The 15,829-nt window shown below is 42.4% G+C and overlaps 5 protein-coding genes across 5 annotated transcripts; 2 read left to right on the forward strand and 3 right to left on the reverse strand.

The window, feature by feature from the left end:
* Positions 1,501-3,469, forward strand: LOC109710485 (UDP-glycosyltransferase 73C3-like). Its single transcript, XM_020233095.1, has one exon. The coding sequence runs from the start codon at positions 1,792-1,794 to the stop codon at positions 3,289-3,291; it is 1,500 nt and encodes a 499-aa protein (XP_020088684.1). The 5' UTR covers positions 1,501-1,791; the 3' UTR covers positions 3,292-3,469.
* Positions 3,575-7,103, reverse strand: LOC109710486. The gene is made up of 8 exons (XM_020233096.1): positions 6,653-7,103; positions 6,102-6,239; positions 5,930-5,998; positions 5,756-5,827; positions 5,377-5,459; positions 5,164-5,295; positions 4,789-5,002; positions 3,575-3,932 (listed from the first exon to the last, which is right to left on the reverse strand). Exons 1-8 carry the CDS (start codon positions 7,061-7,063, stop codon positions 3,888-3,890), a joined length of 1,164 nt encoding a protein of 387 aa, XP_020088685.1. The 5' UTR covers positions 7,064-7,103; the 3' UTR covers positions 3,575-3,887.
* On the reverse strand, positions 8,918-10,300 carry LOC109710351 (caffeoylshikimate esterase-like). The gene has a single exon (XM_020232863.1). The coding sequence runs from the start codon at positions 10,221-10,223 to the stop codon at positions 9,231-9,233; it is 993 nt and encodes a 330-aa protein (XP_020088452.1). The 5' UTR covers positions 10,224-10,300; the 3' UTR covers positions 8,918-9,230.
* On the reverse strand, positions 11,052-13,407 carry LOC109710355 (6-hydroxynicotinate 3-monooxygenase). Its single transcript, XM_020232866.1, has 4 exons — positions 13,063-13,407; positions 12,637-12,941; positions 11,998-12,208; positions 11,052-11,763 (listed from the first exon to the last, which is right to left on the reverse strand). Exons 1-4 carry the CDS (start codon positions 13,309-13,311, stop codon positions 11,263-11,265), a joined length of 1,266 nt encoding a protein of 421 aa, XP_020088455.1. The 5' UTR covers positions 13,312-13,407; the 3' UTR covers positions 11,052-11,262.
* LOC109710353 (pentatricopeptide repeat-containing protein At1g31430) lies at positions 13,449-15,671 on the forward strand. The gene is made up of 2 exons (XM_020232865.1): positions 13,449-15,354; positions 15,479-15,671. Exons 1-2 carry the CDS (start codon positions 13,475-13,477, stop codon positions 15,513-15,515), a joined length of 1,917 nt encoding a protein of 638 aa, XP_020088454.1. The 5' UTR covers positions 13,449-13,474; the 3' UTR covers positions 15,516-15,671.

Genomic DNA, 15,829 nt, shown 5'->3' on the forward strand with positions numbered 1-15,829 from the left:
CTTGAGCTTAAATTTAGGCTCAAAATTAATTTCAAGCCGAATTTGAGCCGAGCTGGGCTCACTCGAGCTCGGCTCGTTTCCACTCCTATATATATATTATTATATATAGAGAGAGAGGGAGAGAGAGAGTAAAGGAGGGTTTGGGGAGACACGTGTCACCCTTTGGTCCCCCCAAACCCTCTTTTAATGTAGTAAAAATAGAATAGAATAATATATTTAATTAACTATTAATAAAAATTAATTAATTAATTTTATAGAGTTTAGAGATTTAAAATTTTAAATTTTGAAGTTTAAAATTTGAAAATAAATCTTATAAGTTAAAATTAAAATTTAGAATTTAAAATATAAAATTTAAAATTTAAAATTTGAAAATATCAAAATTTAAAATTTTATATATATATATATATATATGAGTCCAGCTATGGTGCTTGTTAAAGCACTAAGTACTTGGTGCTTGTAAGTTTTTTACCGTTAGATTTACTACTCGGATCATTTTCAACCATTAGATTATACTATTCAACCAACCACCCACTCAACCTTAGGGGGCCCGTATCATTCTAACCACATATCTTTTAATCCAATGGCTGAAAATCTACAAGCACTAATAATATAGTACTTTTAAAAGCATAGAAGCTCAATTTTATATATATATATATATAGAGAGAGAGAGAGAGAGAGTTTGACTCGGCTACTATTGGTAGTAAACTGCTCGGTTTACTACCGATTTGTTTTTGATGATAGAGTTTCCAAATCGACGATCGGCATCGTTGAACATGATCTAGACCATTTAAATTATCTAGAAATCAAATTTCATGATTTTTTGGCATCACTAACTAAACCATCAAAGGGTCACAAAATTTATAATTTTAATGGCCGATATGGTGCATTTGCTCGTTTAACAGTATATAAGGGTTCAAATCAACTAAATTTTTGTTAAAAAATTTTTTAAACTATTTAAAATAAGATCTAGACTCTAGATTTCAAATATAAAAATTGTATCATCATTTTTTTAAGGATATTCATATTCCAGCCATTCATTTTTCTGTTCACTTGATGGACAAGAGAACAATATCAAAAATGTGTGAAATTTAATTTTCAGATAGTTTAAATAGTTTAGATCATATTTAACGGTGCCGATCATCAATTTAGAAGCTCTATTATCGAAAATAAATCGGTAGTAAACCGAGCCGTTCACTACCGATAGTATTCTAGCAAAACTCTCTCTCTCTCTCTCTCTATATATATATATATATATATATTGGGTTTTAAAATTTTATAGCATAAAATTTCAAATATTATAAAATTTTTAAGTAAATTCTTCGAAAACAAAAACACGTACGGACAAACCCATCGACACCGGCCGACGTATTCTTTACCGCGACGGACAAGCTCTTCACAGAGACAAGCCCACGCAGAGAAACGAGACACACACACACACACACACACACACACACACATATATATATATATTTGGATTATTATTTGTCTTTTATATAATATAAAAAATCTGGCTTATTAAATAGCTTAACTGTTACTGCTACCATTCTTTTATTTAGCAAGCACAAGAATCTTCTTACCTCTTTCGCTGCCCCTCCTTAATATTTTTGCGCACAAGCACCTGCATATAAATATGACAGAAGAAGCCATGCGAGGCGGTATCCAAATCCACTTCTAATATATAGTCTCCTTGCATTATTACTCTACTTTATAGGTATAATATCCACGTAGCACCACAATCTCATCGCTTGCACCATCACGAGCAATTAATTAACTCCGATATAATTACCAAAAATGGCCACGAACGGCGACTCCGATCACGGGGCGAAGGCCCACTTCGTGCTGGTCCCTTTGATGGCGCAAGGCCACACCATCCCCATGCTCGACATAGCGCGCCTCCTCGCCGGCAGTGGCGCCGCCGTCACCTTCGTTACCACCCCTCTCAACTTCGCCCGGATAAAATCCCTCGCCGACTCCGTTGCGAAATCTCGTCTCCCGATCCACTTCCTGCCACTGCGCTTCCCGTGCGCAGAATGCGGCCTGCCCGACGGCTCCGAGAACATTGACGTGCTCCCGTCTCGCTACTGCCTCGCAAGCTTCTTGCACGCCTGCACCATGCTCCGCGAGCCGCTGGCGAACCACCTGCGCCGCAACTTCCCGGCGCCACCGACCTGCATTATATCTGATACAGGGCACCCGTGGACCGGGGATGTCGCACGGGAGTTTGGCATCCCGAGGCTCACTTTTCTTGGCTTCGGCGCGTTTGCCTCTCTCGTCAGGTACGTCCTGTACCGGTTTAAGATATTCGAGAACGTGGCCGACGAGAACGAGCCGGTTTCTGTTCCATTTTTGCCTCATCGGTTTGAGATGACAAAGGCCAAGTCGCCGGGGAACTTCGGCGGGCCCGGGATGGAGAAATTCCGGGAAGTGGCGTTGGCGGAGGAGAGGAGAGCCGACGGCATCGTGGTGAACACCTTTGACGATTTGGAGGCTTCGTATATCGACGCCTACGGTCAGATCACAGAGAAAAAGATTTGGACCCTCGGGCCCCTATCACTCTGCAATAGGGACGTCGGCGAGACGGTGGCGAGGGGGAGCGCGTCAAATGTCGACGTGAGCCATTGCTTGCGCTGGCTCGACTCGAAGAAGCACGGGTCGGTCGTTTACGTGAGCTTCGGTAGTCTTGCTCGCACCATGCCGGGTCAGCTGATACAAGTAGGACTCGGGTTAGAGGCTTCGGAGAGGCCGTTTGTATGGGTGATCAAAGCCGGCGATAGGTTTGCGGAAGTCGAGGAGTGGCTGAAGGCGGAGGGATTCGAGGAAAGGGTCAAGGATAGGGGCCTGATAATAAATGGCTGGGCGCCGCAGGTGGCGATCCTATCGCATCCGGCCGTGGGAGGGTTCATGACGCACTGCGGATGGAACTCGACGCTGGAGGGAGTGGTGGCCGGGCTGCCCATGATAACATGGCCTCATTTTGCAGAGCAATTTCTGAACGAGAAGCTGATAGTGGAATCACTAAAAATCGGGGTTCCGGTTGGGGTTCAACAGATGACGCACTGGGGAGTGGACGATACCCAAGTGTTCATAAAGAAAGATGTTGTCGAGACCGCGCTGAGCAAGTTGATGGACGAAGGAAAAGAAGGCGAAGAGAGAAGAAGGAGAGCGAGAGAGCACGGAGAGAAGGCGAAAAGGGCCATGGAGGAAGGGGGTTCATCTTATGAGAATACCAAACTCCTCATTCAGGAAATACAGGCTAAAAATATGCATGCCAATGGGAAGTTAACAATGTAGAAGGCGACAACAAGATGCATTCTGTACGCTTGTACCGGTAAATGCTACCATTCTTCACCACGCACGTTGGTGTTGACAACCATTGCTTAATTATTGTAATCTTCCACCTTTGTGATCAATCCTCCTGTTGTATTATTATTCGACTAATCTTTAGCTAGCTAGCATATATCATATAATATATATGAACTTCTATGTGGCTTCTTTGCTTTCATTTTTCGATTTTATCAGAAAATTACGGCAGCAAAATTAATGATAAGATCTAATAGAATTATAATTCGTCTCGTGCATCATTTAAAAGATCATTTAATAAAGATGTTACAAAACAGGACTATACCTCATCGTTATTTTTATGAATAGACAATATGTCATCGATTTTATTACATAAAACATGTAAATGCAGTAAAGAAAACCAATCACGAGACGTATCAAAGAATATATCATTAAGCTCTTCGGGTAGAAAGAGCTTCAATGAAAAGAAAATTGTAAATAATGATATGAAATTTGTCGATAATGAGAACTTAGCTGGTGATGATGACATAGTCCTCCGAGGCATCAATGTGATGTATGTCTTTGATCTATTCCGGAAGTTGTGTATGCTACTCCAGTGTAAACTCTTTAAGCCATATGAGCACCTCATTCCTCTATTGAGCCAAAAAGAGTCAAAAGGCAAAAAGGAATTTCAGAAAGCATTAAGAACAGCGAAAGAATAGAATAGCTAAGGAAAATGCATAAACAAAACTTAAAGGATGCTGAATTCAGAAGAGAGAGAGAGGGAGGGAGGAAGGTGAGGGTAAATAAAACAAACTGAAATATGAAAGGCCCTAGCCAGAGTAGGATGCTGTTATAATCTGAAGAATGAACCTAAAAAGATCTTTACCAATACAAACAAGACATTCAGCATAGGCAACCTCTGCATACCAAGTTATATGGAGAAGATACAAGAGAGAGTACATGTCAAGGATTTGTGTATGCTTTAGTAGCATTTATGGGTTATACTGAAAGTAAATATGAAAGTAAGCTTTGCATATATTAGACCATCATAATGACCAGAGTATTCCCTTGGAATAATAAGAGATACGTCGATGGTAGCATTACCCAAAAGATTAATCGAGTAGGAAGCATGCCCAATAATGTATATTAACACCCTCAATCACGCGTATAACGATGGATATGAAGGACATATTGAGTTAATATATGAGGTAGAAGATGAGGATTTAACCCATAAAATACAATATAGAAATATATCCTATTAAACATTGAAGGTGGGGACCAAACCTACGGCATTATAGAATGCAAGCGGTTTAGAATTAGCTCAAATAGCATGTTACCGAAAGATCGATCTAATAGGAAGTGGGCCTAGCTAGTAATGTATTAATATAACAAAAAGATCAATCTAGTAGGAAGTGGGCCTTGTACTATATATTAATATAACCAAAAGATCGATCTAGTAGGAAGTGTACCTAATAATATATTAGCAAGTAGAAGGAAGACTTATACCATGATGAAGGTCCATGTCCTTCCAGGATCATTGTAACGCGCAAGCAAACAACCTTGTTGAGGCTTCAAACCATCTCTAAGTAGGATAGAACGAAGTTCTTCCTCTATACTACGAACAACCTCCTCTGTCGCTTTCCCACTAAATTTTTTCACCGCAGCTATGCCTCCTTCAACCTTACGTAAGTGAACTGCTTTGGACTCGGGCGCTGGAAAACTGATCAAATAAAGACAGCAGAAAAAAGGCAAGTTAATCAAAGGAGACCAATCTCCTCAAGTTATCCATTTTGTTGCTGCAATCAACTATTAAACCCAAGAGGTGACATGAGTTTATGAAATCCATTTTAACTCCAAAATGCATCAAAGAATAACATTTACCTGTCCAATTCTTTGCCCATCGGTAGAACTATCTGGATGTGTACTTCTGAAAGTTTGTCGTCAGAAGCCTGAGTAAAGACAGGGGTGGTCATTGGGATCTTTTCCATGGATGAGTTCTTGCCAAATATATACCTAGAAGATATTAGAGCATCGATTCATTAAAATAAATGGTAGTATACTACTTTGTTGAATTAGACAAGGAGAAGTGCTCACCCAGTAACATCATTAAAGCCAGAGGAGCCTGAGAGTTTATCTCCTTTTGTTTCAGCGACCACAAAAGGTTCGTATTTTCTCACCTGCAGCCCCAATTGCATTAACACGGGGATTTGGAATGCACATGCCATTACCGAAGAAAGAGAATACATCATAGCACTTCAGAGGAAGCAAATAAAGCATATGATCCGATCTATGAATACTGAAGAAAATAGTGAGAGGAGTACTCTGGTACATGCCCATCAACAAACATATGCACTAGTACAAGCGAAAGGCCAGATTAAAAGCCATAACAGATTTTTGTTGCAATGTTTCTGACGCAAGAAAATTTGAAGCTAGAACTTCAACCTTAAATAGTTCCAAAGAAAAAAATTCACACCTCATAAGTTGCAGTTCTTTTCAATATCCGGTACTTCGGTGTTACCAGATCCGGGGTCTTGTAAATTCGCAGCTGTGGGGAATCACAAGTTTGTAAGCATAGAAAACTATATCAGATTCATCTATGAAAATTATCTGACAAGTATACACCAAATGAATTGCCACTCAGTAGTACCTGCTTTAAAACATCCAACAAGCCTTCAAAAGAAAAGTATTTATTATTCTGAATTGAATCCCAAAGATCCTAAAACCAAAAAGAATGTTGAGGGTCCGCACATATAAAGAAGCCACAACTGCAAAATTGCACTCCTGTGTAATAAGATTACTCAAGTAAAAAAATGGCTCACCACATGACTGCAAAACATTTGAGTCTCGGGGTTGACACCCATGATGGAGACACCGGTGAAGACCAACTCCGGTTTCCATGGCAGAATAGCAAATTTCATCACCATAGTCCATCTTGTCGTGATCTCATAACACCCTGTCTAAAGCAAACGCACAAATTTAGAGCCAAATGAACGAAAAATCCTTTAGAATTTAAGATGCTTGTGATCATGATTCCTTCTTTCAGTTGAAAGTACAACTGCATCGGCCTAGTAAAGAGCAAAATCGAACACAACTGAGTGATTCGATCAAGTAAAGAGCAAAATTTGACACAATAAATTTTCTGCGCACGAAACAGAAAAAAAAAATTCACTCCCCAGAATAACATGAATCATTCTTCATCTCGAAACTACAATGTCGATCTATTAATTAAGTTCCAAAATAACTCAAAAGGGGTAGCTGAAAGAATGCAACAGCAGTTCTCACAGTACAAAACCAACAAAGTATACCAGAGAATATATGAAATTACCTAATCTATACCAAAATAATTCATAAGAAATGAACATATTATCACCTGCTTGACGTGGTGGAGATAGAAATCGGGGGAGAAGAGGAGCTTGAGGAGCCAAATGTTGAAGAGGTAGCCCTCCACCGTCTCGTGCTTCGTGATCGGGTCCCTGAACCGGACCCGCCGGTCGTACCGGGTCCGGTCGATCCCGCGCTCGTCGAACAGGTGCGGGAGGTCGCCGCGCAGGAACTCCTCCAGCTCCTGTAAGTGCACTTCCGCTTCCACTTCCGCCGCCCCTCCTTTCGCAGGGCTTTGCCGCTCTACTAAGCTGCTTCTCAGCGCCGAATTCGGCCGCCGTTCCCTACGCGGCGCCGGCTTTCGTTCTGCGCCGGGATTGGCGGGGAAGTGGAGAGTTCCGGTGGGTTTGTAGGCGGTCGGAAGTGGGAAACGGGAAACGGAGGTGGGGAGTGTGGCCATTTTTTTTTATTTGTTTATTTTTTTTATTTATTATTTCGCGCTTTTACGTTACCTGATCCGGTATTTGTAGGGTCGAAATTAGGTCGAGCTCGGGTCCGGCCCAAATAGCCCAATTCTATCCAGATCTTAAATTGTTGGGTCCCGTCCCACGCATGGGTCGCGCATGGTTCGTCCAGATTTTTATTTCTACCATGGCATTATATTAGATTCGTTTACTAGGCAAAGTTAAAAACACCTATGTGATCCAAAATTTTTAAGGATTCATGTCGCACGTACTTTGGTTTAATTCGAATTAGAAATTTGGGACGAAATGGAGGCTTGATGTCCCCATGTGACGATGGTAAGGTACTAAGGAACAAAAGAATCTGCGCCAAGAAATGTTATGAACTGATTCCGCAACTCCTAACAATTTCAGACCTTTTGCAAATATGAAAATTATTGGTTCTTTCTCAAATAGCTGTTTTTATCAAATATTTAGCTTGGGCAAACACACACAATAGGGGGATAATGGAAATTAGGGTTGAAATTTAGACACAAAAAATTAAAACTATAGTAGATTTTCTAAATTCAGACACAGATTGAATCGTGCGACTTATAAGACTAGCTTAATAGAAGAACTTCATTATGGAACTTCCCAACAAATTAAGTACCCCTCCTGTAGGCAACAAAGCCAATAAATAGGCACCCAATAAGGTAAAACCGGTTGATAGGCAATTGGCCACAAATGCCCGCAAAGATCCTCAACTTACTTTTTTGACCCGTGAGCCATGAAGCATGTGGAGGCCAAGGGATCATTGCATTCTTTGTGTCCAAAAGTAAAGCTAATAATTAGGCATATATCGAAGGAGTGGAGAAATACCATATTACAATTTGAGGGGTGTGAGATCTATAATTCACTTTGAATTATAATTTTTATAATTTTTTTTAAAATCCAAAAGTATTTTTTGTTTTTCTTATTATCTTTTTGATACTAAATATTTAAAACAAAAAGTAAATCCCGCAAATTTTGGATGATGAATTGTATAAATTCCAAACCCTTTCAATTATATAAACTTTGAATTTTTCTTACAATTTTGTTGGGCATGTGTTATTGGTCGTTGCTTTTCAATTCTCTCCCAGTTTCCTTATTCTACCCCACAAATTCTAGTTTTCTACTGTTTTTTTATTAATTTTTCTCCGCTAGTTGTGGAATAACTTACAATACGACATACTTTTCTCATGTTTTTCTTGATTTTCTTTTTTTCCCCAAGCCAGTTTTTATTCTAGGGAAAGTAAGGTTTTCTTTTCCTCCTCATGTACCCACTCTTTGCGAGAAATTATTTTCTATCCTTCATTCCACATTACGTTAAACGGTATTTATTTTCAAAATTTAAACTATTATTATAAAATGATTTTTAAAAATTTTCTACATTTGACAGCAATAACGATCATACGAAGATTGTTTTGCATTGTTTTTGGTTGATTTAAAGTAAACAAAAAAAAAAAAAAGAAGATGAGTTGATTTTTTATATGCATTCTTAAATCTTAACTGTAGATATGCTTTTTGGTTGTGTAAACATTAGGAATTACTTGCTAATGATCTTGCAATTGAGAGGGGCAGATTGAAACGAGGCCGATCGAACGTGACATGGACGCCGTTCAAGTGACGTGCTACCCTAGCTCTTATTAGATTTTTCCTTACACCGGAAGTCGCCGGATCATACATTCACACGCAAGTCGACGGCTCGACGCAACCAGGTCACCTACTCCACCTACCAAACTAAAACGCATGCACTGCGTCCAAAATGGAGTTAGTTTACGCAAGGAAAGAACAAATTTCAGAAACTAATCATAATTTTTTTAAAAAGGGGAACAGATCAACGACTCTTAATTCTTTTCTTTTCTTTTCTTCTTAATCAATTCCACGCAGGGTTCATCATACTATCTCCTCCGCGCAAGGAGGAAAAAAAAAAAAAAAAAAAACGATACAACGTACGCCTTGAACTGGACGCCAAATCCGCCGTGCATATATTGTACATTATTACATGTAGTAGCATACTCTCCCTCTGTTAAAAATAATCACTAATTTATCGTGAATCAATTCTTGGTGTTGCATGCCCTTCGATCTTTTTTTTTAATACTAATAAAAAAGGAAAAAAAAAAAAGGAATTTCCTCCGAGCGTCGGCGCTAGCTTGTGTCGTTGGCGTGGTGGGCGTAGCGTGCGACGCGGTCGTCGATCCAGGCGCGCATGTCGCCGAGGACGCGGCGGCTGTTGTCGGGGGACTCGCCCTGGACGAGCGAGTGGTAGAAGCCGTCGTAGACGATCAGGGTCTTGTCGGCGCTGGCCGCCCGGTCGTACAGCATCGTCGACCCCTCGGGAGCCGTGACGCCGTCCTCGGTGCCGTGCAGGGCGAGGAAGGGCGCCGTGACCAGGGGGAAGCTGTCCTGCAGGTAGCCGCAGAGGCGCGCCAGCTCCCGCATGGTGCCGACGCGCGGCGGGCCCGTGTAGCGGCGGGGGTTGGAGGCGATGACGCGGAGGCGGTCCCGGTCGCGGATGGACTTGCCGACCATCTTCTTGTCGGGCATGGCCGGCCAGGTGTCGGCGAGGCCGAAGAGGAGGCCGAAGAGGAAGAGGCGTAGGCGCGAGGGCTGCATCTCCTCGGGCATGGCGAGCAGCGGCGCGGAGAGGATTAGGCCCGTCCAGGCGCCGGGCGGGGAGCGGAGGTACATGAGCAGCGCCGCGGCCCCGCCCATGGACTCGCCGAAGAGGAAGGCCGGGAGGGGCGCGTGGGCCGGGTCGGCGCGCACGGACAGGAAGAAGGAGAGCGAGGCGGCCGCCACCTTCTCCATGTCGCCGAGGTAGCAGCGGAGGCCGTCGGAGCGCCCGTGCCCGAGCAGGTCGGCGCAGTAGACGGCGTAGCCCCACGTGGCGTAGTTGATGGCGATCTCCTGGAAGAGCCAGCCCGTGTCGGACCCGTAGCCGTGGCTCATGAACACGCACCCCTTGACGGCGGCGATCTCCTCCCCCTCCGCCACCACGGGGTGGAAGGACTGCGTGAAGACCCGCCCGTGCGGGCTGGCGAAGTACGACTGCCGGTTCCGCACGCCGCGCGACGCGTAGTACTCCTCCTCCTCCGGGGAGTCACCCCAGAAGAACCGCGTCGCCGCCTCCGAACCCATCGCCCCCCACGTACCCCACTCGCCCGCTCCAAGTCGATTCCCCCCTCTCTCTCTCTCTCTCTGTCTCTCTCTCTCTCTCTATGTATATATATATATATACATAGAGAGAGAGAGAGAGGTTGGGGAGGTGATGCTGTCCGTGTAAAAATTTTAGAATGTATCAGTAAAGTAGCAGCGTCAATAAAATAAATTTTTTTAAATTTATTTATTCTATCATAATTATACAAAAATATTTTTATTATATTTTTTTAAAATAAAAATATATAATTAGTTTATTATTGATGGTACAGTGCAAATAGGGTAAATTTTTTCGTGACCCTGCGGTTGCTGCGGAGAGCGATCTTCACGAACCTGGTTTCTGGTTTCCGGTTTTAAACGGGAGGCTCTTCAAGCACTCTCCAATTATGTATCACAAATATTTTTATAAACCTCGTGTACCGGTATCGAACTCGCATATGATGTAGACATTTTTTAGACGCGCGTTCAATATTAATTCATACCTCATATAATTAAAATAATATATATTTTTTATTTTATTTTTTTATAGATATATAATGTAAGATGAGAAATATTTTAATTTTTTTGATGAATGCAAATAAATTTTTTTTAGGACGATATAAATAAATTATGTATGATGAAATTTTTTTTTCTTGAAATATATAAATTATTAATAAAAATTTTACTAATTTTTATTCGTATGAAAAATATAATAATATTTTACCAAAACTAATATATATATATATATATATTATAGTTAATAATAACAGGCGTAACGAAAGGGGTAATGTAAAAGGAAAAGATTCATAAGTACCAAACATAAATTGAAAAGAGATAAAATAAGATTCTGGAGCTATCAAATAACTTCTAAATACATGTTATACTTCGACAGTACATACTAAATGGAGTAGCGTACATCTAAATGGATTGTACAGATGCACAGATACATTAATCATACAGAAGGGCCCATTTAACATATTAAAAGTAGTTTAGGTAGTAAGAGGCATACAACACTAGATTCATCAGAATATCAATGAAAGTATCAGCTAACAGTAGTAGGAGCACCATCAAAGTATGGCATATTTCTTTGTTGCAGCTGCATAATCTCCTCTGAAGTGGCCGTCCGCAGATCGAAGCTCTTCTGATCATGAATAACTAATCCTTGCTTCATACGCCCTAATTTCCGTGAATGTATTACTTGCTTCGATACCACAGGAAGCCGGACAGCCTCATACTCTTCAAGAGCCGTGCGGAGGTTTTCGAACCCCCATTTCTTAAGGCAGTTTCCAAGGGTCTCTGCATCGAGAATCGACATGTTGGTGCTTCTCAATCCATGAGGGGTTGTCGGGTGCGCGGCATCTCCGACGAGAACTACATTGTCCCAGAAGAGCTTTTGTAGAGGATCACTGTCGTATATCACGTTGACGAAAGGTTCTTTTGTTTCTTTCATTACCCTGGCTAGCTCAGGAACCCAGAGCTTTTCTGCTTCTTCATGCATAGCCTCAATCATACTATTGCTTACTTTCATAGTCACTGAATTTCCCTAGAAATATCCCTTAAAATGTCAGCTCACCGAATACACATAAAAACTTCACGCGTTTTCCATTGGTCAAAACTCAAAACAGAATGAAGTATACTCTATAGAAGATCTATATATTTACTTAAATGAATCGACCAATGAATAGCACTGCATAAAATATTTTAAGTTTTGGAGAGCATTGTATACAGTCGGACATAGATTACTTTTTTTTTTTTAATCTAAGGTGAATATTATTACCTTCAGTTCCGGTTCGGGCCGGTTGATGTACCAGATCCAATTCAGCCTCTTGTTCTTCAATTCGTAGATCACAGTATGTGTTTTATGGGCCAAATCAAAGTATAAACAATCCCCAAGATCTGGATAAGCGCTCCGGATACCGATAATTATATCTGAGTTCTCTTTTCCAGTGAAATCTAACACCCCTCTCCATGCACAATAACCTGAGTATCTGTATTAGCCAGAAAGAAAGAATAAGTCGTGAGTGCGTTGCTGTGATCATATACAGATTTTAGCGTTATTGTTTTAAACAGGTTTAATTCAAGTATAGGGAATTTCTGCACCAATCACAGAAAGAATCAGAATCATAATTGGTTCAAACAAGTCATTTTTAATTCAAGGACAGTTTCTGTACCAATCACAGAACCGGTTTTAGCATCAACCAATTTCCCGGATCTGGGTGAAAATCGGTTTAAACTGGTACATTATACTGTTTAGTCCATTTCCGCGTTCTACTACTAAGCCTTCTTTTACCATCATCTATATGAAACCATTTAATTTGGTATGCCAACATCAACACCAGAAGCGGTTTAACTGCTAACACAGTGGAAGAACTAACACTATTTAAGCAAAAACAAGTTTTAAACTAAGCCGACAAACCTTAACTTAAAATCTGGGAGAAACTGCTGCCGGATAGTCGACAAGCACCCGTCAGCGGCCACCAGCAAATCCGCCGCGATCTGCAGTGTCTCGCCAGTCTGAAGGGCTTCGACTTCAGCGACGACAGTCAACTTGCTCTCCAAAACCCGGAAAGTGATGAACTGGTGGGCCCAAAGTATGACCCCCTCCGGCAGTGCTCCGAGCATCAGCCCATGCAGATCGGCCCAATGGGCTGCTCTGAACCCGAAGCTGTCATCCCTCGTCAACGTCCAACTCCTCTTCTGCTCATTCTCCGTCGCCCGGTTCTGTGAACATACAAAATGGTTATAATCACACCTGAAGTGTATATGTGTGCGCGTGGTGCCTGCCGACTTCTTAAAAATTTTTGAAAAAGAAAATGAAAGGTTATGATTTAAGATTAATTACCAAGTCGACGGTGAGCGGAACGGTGATATCATGGAGGAGGTCCGGATGGCCGATCCAACGGCCAATGATCTCCCTAGCCTGTGGATCGAGGCCCAGCCCGGCTCCGGTGGGGCTTCGGCTTGGGGGAGCTCCCGACCGTTCGATCACCGTCACCGCCCATCCGACGGCGATGAGAGCGTGGGCACACGATAGCCCAGCTATGCTCCCTCCCACCACCACTGCTTTCCCCACCCTCTTCTTCTCTTCCATTTCCGCCTCCCCCTTTCCCTTCAAAGCCCACTTTTTTTCTACACTGTAGGATCAAGCCCTTCATCTCCTGACCCCCCGATCGAGATCAAACGGTCATTGTCGGCGCCATGTGTTGTTTGTAATTTTCACAAACACCTCATCTGCATAACTTCACCGTCCCCGAATGTTACCCGAATTTCGCGGGCTACAATCACCTTCTCCTTCAAAATTTCCGCGCCATTCCTTCTCCTCTTCATCTCCAAATCGAGTTGGGAAGAGTCTTACGAAGAAGGTGTGCATCGAGCTCCTCCGATGGTGCAACAACACGAACCAACTCAAGCAAATCCACGCCCAAACACTCGTCGCCTCGCTCCACCGAAGCCGAGAGGTGTTCGACAAACTAATAGGCTCCTGTGCGCACCCAGAACACGGCGACGTGAACTACGCCGACGTGTTGTTTCACAGTGAAGAGGACCCGTCGCTTTTCGTCTACAACGTAATGATCAAAGCGTTCGTTAAAAATGGTATTTTTAAGCGAACCGTGGATTTGTACTCGAGAATGAGGGAGAAGGGCTTGTTTCCGGATAATTTTACGTACCCATTTGTTCTGAAGTCGATGGGAATCCTCCGAATGGGGTTGGAGGGGAGAAAAACTCACTCGCTCGTGGTTAAAACCGGGTTCGAGTTCGATCCCTTCACGAGGAACGCCCTTTTGGATATGTATGCGGAGATGGGTCGCATCGAGATTGCGCGGTATCTGTTCGACGAAACGCCTCAGAGAGACGTGGTACTGTGGAACGCCATGATCGCGAGCTACGTGAAGTGCGAGAGATTCGAGGAGGCGATTAGGGTTTACAGGAGCATGGAACAAGAGGGTTTGACAGCTGATGAGGCTACATTGGTTAGCACACTCTCGGCTTGCGCCCAAATGGGGAATTTGGATCTAGGTAAGAGCATTCATAGATGTATGAATACTGGAATCCATTTTAGTCTCCCTCTTGGGAATGCTTTGTTGGACATGTATGTGAAATGCGGATGCTTGGTTAATGCACGTAAGTTGTTCAACGAAATGCCGATAAGAAATGTGGCTTCTTGGACTACCATGGTCACGGGATATGCGAATTCTGGTCAGTTGGATGAAGCAAGGTGGCTCTTCGACCTGAGCCCGGCGAAAGATGTGATTCTTTGGACCGTGATGATCAATGGGTACGTGCGGTGTTGTAGATTCAAAGACGCTATGGCTTTGTTTAGGGACATGCAGTTGAATCGAATTAAGCCCGATAAGTTTACAGTGGTGGCTCTCCTCACCTGTTGTGCTAGCCTGGGAGCTTTAGAACAAGGCAAATGGATTCATGGGCACATTGAGGATACAAAGATGAAGATTGATGCTATTCTTGGCACGGCATTAATCGAAATGTATGCGAAATGTGGTTGTATAGAGAAATCCTTGAAAATTTTTAGAAGGATTGAAGGAAAGGACGCGACGGCATGGACTTCAATCATCTGCGGTTTAGCCACCAATGGCCAAACGTATGAAGCTCTTGCTTTGTTTGCGGAGATGGAAAGAGTAAAAGCTAAACCTGATGATATCACACTTATCGGCGTATTAAGTGCTTGTAATCATGGAGGATTGGTAGATGAAGGGTGTAAGTATTTCCATGCAATGAAGGAAGTGTATCAAATAGAGCCCAAAGTCGAACATTACAGTTGTTTGGTTGATCTACTCGGGCGTGCCGGTCTTCTAGACAAGGCAGAGAAGTTGCTCGACGAAATGCCAAAGGGAATGAACAGTAAAGATGCAGTTCCGTTGTGGGGAGCTTTACTTGGGGCTTGTAGGCTTCATGGCGACGTTCAGATGGGTGCGCGGCTGGCTAAACGAGCTATTGAAGTAGAAAATGAGAATGTGGGAATGCACACACTTCTTGCTAATATATATGCGGTGGCGAATAGATGGGAGGATGCCATGAAAGTGAGGAAACAGATGAAAGATCTAGGAGCTAAGAAGACCCCTGGGTGTACTTTGATCGGGGTGCAGTTCGATCAGATTGAACAGCCGGAGAGAAGGTAGGTTAGCTTTGTTTTGAATTGTATAACATATAGACTTGAGGAAAGACTATTTATTCAGAGGACTGAAAACTTACATGATGGATTGATAAGAACTGACAGAGTCCTCCGTATTTTTATGCAGTTTGAAGAGACAACATATCCTATGTAAACTTTGCTAAGCCTTTCTGGATATACAACAGTAATTCTTGCTTTCTCAGATTTCATGTTCATTTATGCTGTCATGTAAAAGTTTCTGCATCTCTCAAATGTTAGACAGTAAACTGAAGAACACAAACATATCTTTTATTTAGTCTGTTCAAAGTTTTTGTGCGTCACCAGTCAACCGAATCAGAATGCTTTGGTCGAAACAAGTATTTTCTTGAAGGCATTACCACAAGAAGAACATGCAATCAGTTGATTGTTTATCAGTAGCTGGGTACAATCAGCTGATGTGAATCAGAAAACCGAAAACTAGTGATAACTTTCAGTTAAT

The sequence above is a fragment of the Ananas comosus genome, linkage group 5 (genome assembly GCF_001540865.1).
Source record: "Ananas comosus cultivar F153 linkage group 5, ASM154086v1, whole genome shotgun sequence".
Lineage (NCBI taxonomy): Eukaryota > Viridiplantae > Streptophyta > Magnoliopsida > Poales > Bromeliaceae > Ananas > Ananas comosus.

Excerpts from the sequence above, each read along its gene's own strand:
- LOC109710485 (XM_020233095.1), top strand. The coding sequence starts at position 1,792 with ATGGCCACGAACGGCGACTCCGATCACGGGGCGAAGGCCCACTTCGTG.
- LOC109710351 (XM_020232863.1), bottom strand. The coding sequence starts at position 10,223 with ATGGGTTCGGAGGCGGCGACGCGGTTCTTCTGGGGTGACTCCCCGGAG.
- LOC109710355 (XM_020232866.1), bottom strand. The coding sequence starts at position 13,311 with ATGGAAGAGAAGAAGAGGGTGGGGAAAGCAGTGGTGGTGGGAGGGAGC. Across the intron at positions 12,209-12,636 it reads CTCCCAGATTTTAAGTTAAG|ATACTCAGGTTATTGTGCAT; the intron begins GTTTGTCGGCTT and ends TGGCTAATACAG. Across the intron at positions 11,764-11,997 it reads GGCCCGAACCGGAACTGAAG|GGAAATTCAGTGACTATGAA; the intron begins GTAATAATATTC and ends GGATATTTCTAG.
- LOC109710353 (XM_020232865.1), top strand. The coding sequence starts at position 13,475 with ATGTTACCCGAATTTCGCGGGCTACAATCACCTTCTCCTTCAAAATTT. Across the intron at positions 15,355-15,478 it reads ATTGAACAGCCGGAGAGAAG|TTTGAAGAGACAACATATCC; the intron begins GTAGGTTAGCTT and ends ATTTTTATGCAG.
- LOC109710486 (XM_020233096.1), bottom strand. The coding sequence starts at position 7,063 with ATGGCCACACTCCCCACCTCCGTTTCCCGTTTCCCACTTCCGACCGCC. Across the intron at positions 5,999-6,101 it reads AAATGTTTTGCAGTCATGTG|GATCTTTGGGATTCAATTCA; the intron begins GTGAGCCATTTT and ends TTTTGGTTTTAG. Across the intron at positions 3,933-4,788 it reads GGACATGGACCTTCATCATG|AGGAATGAGGTGCTCATATG; the intron begins GTATAAGTCTTC and ends TTGGCTCAATAG.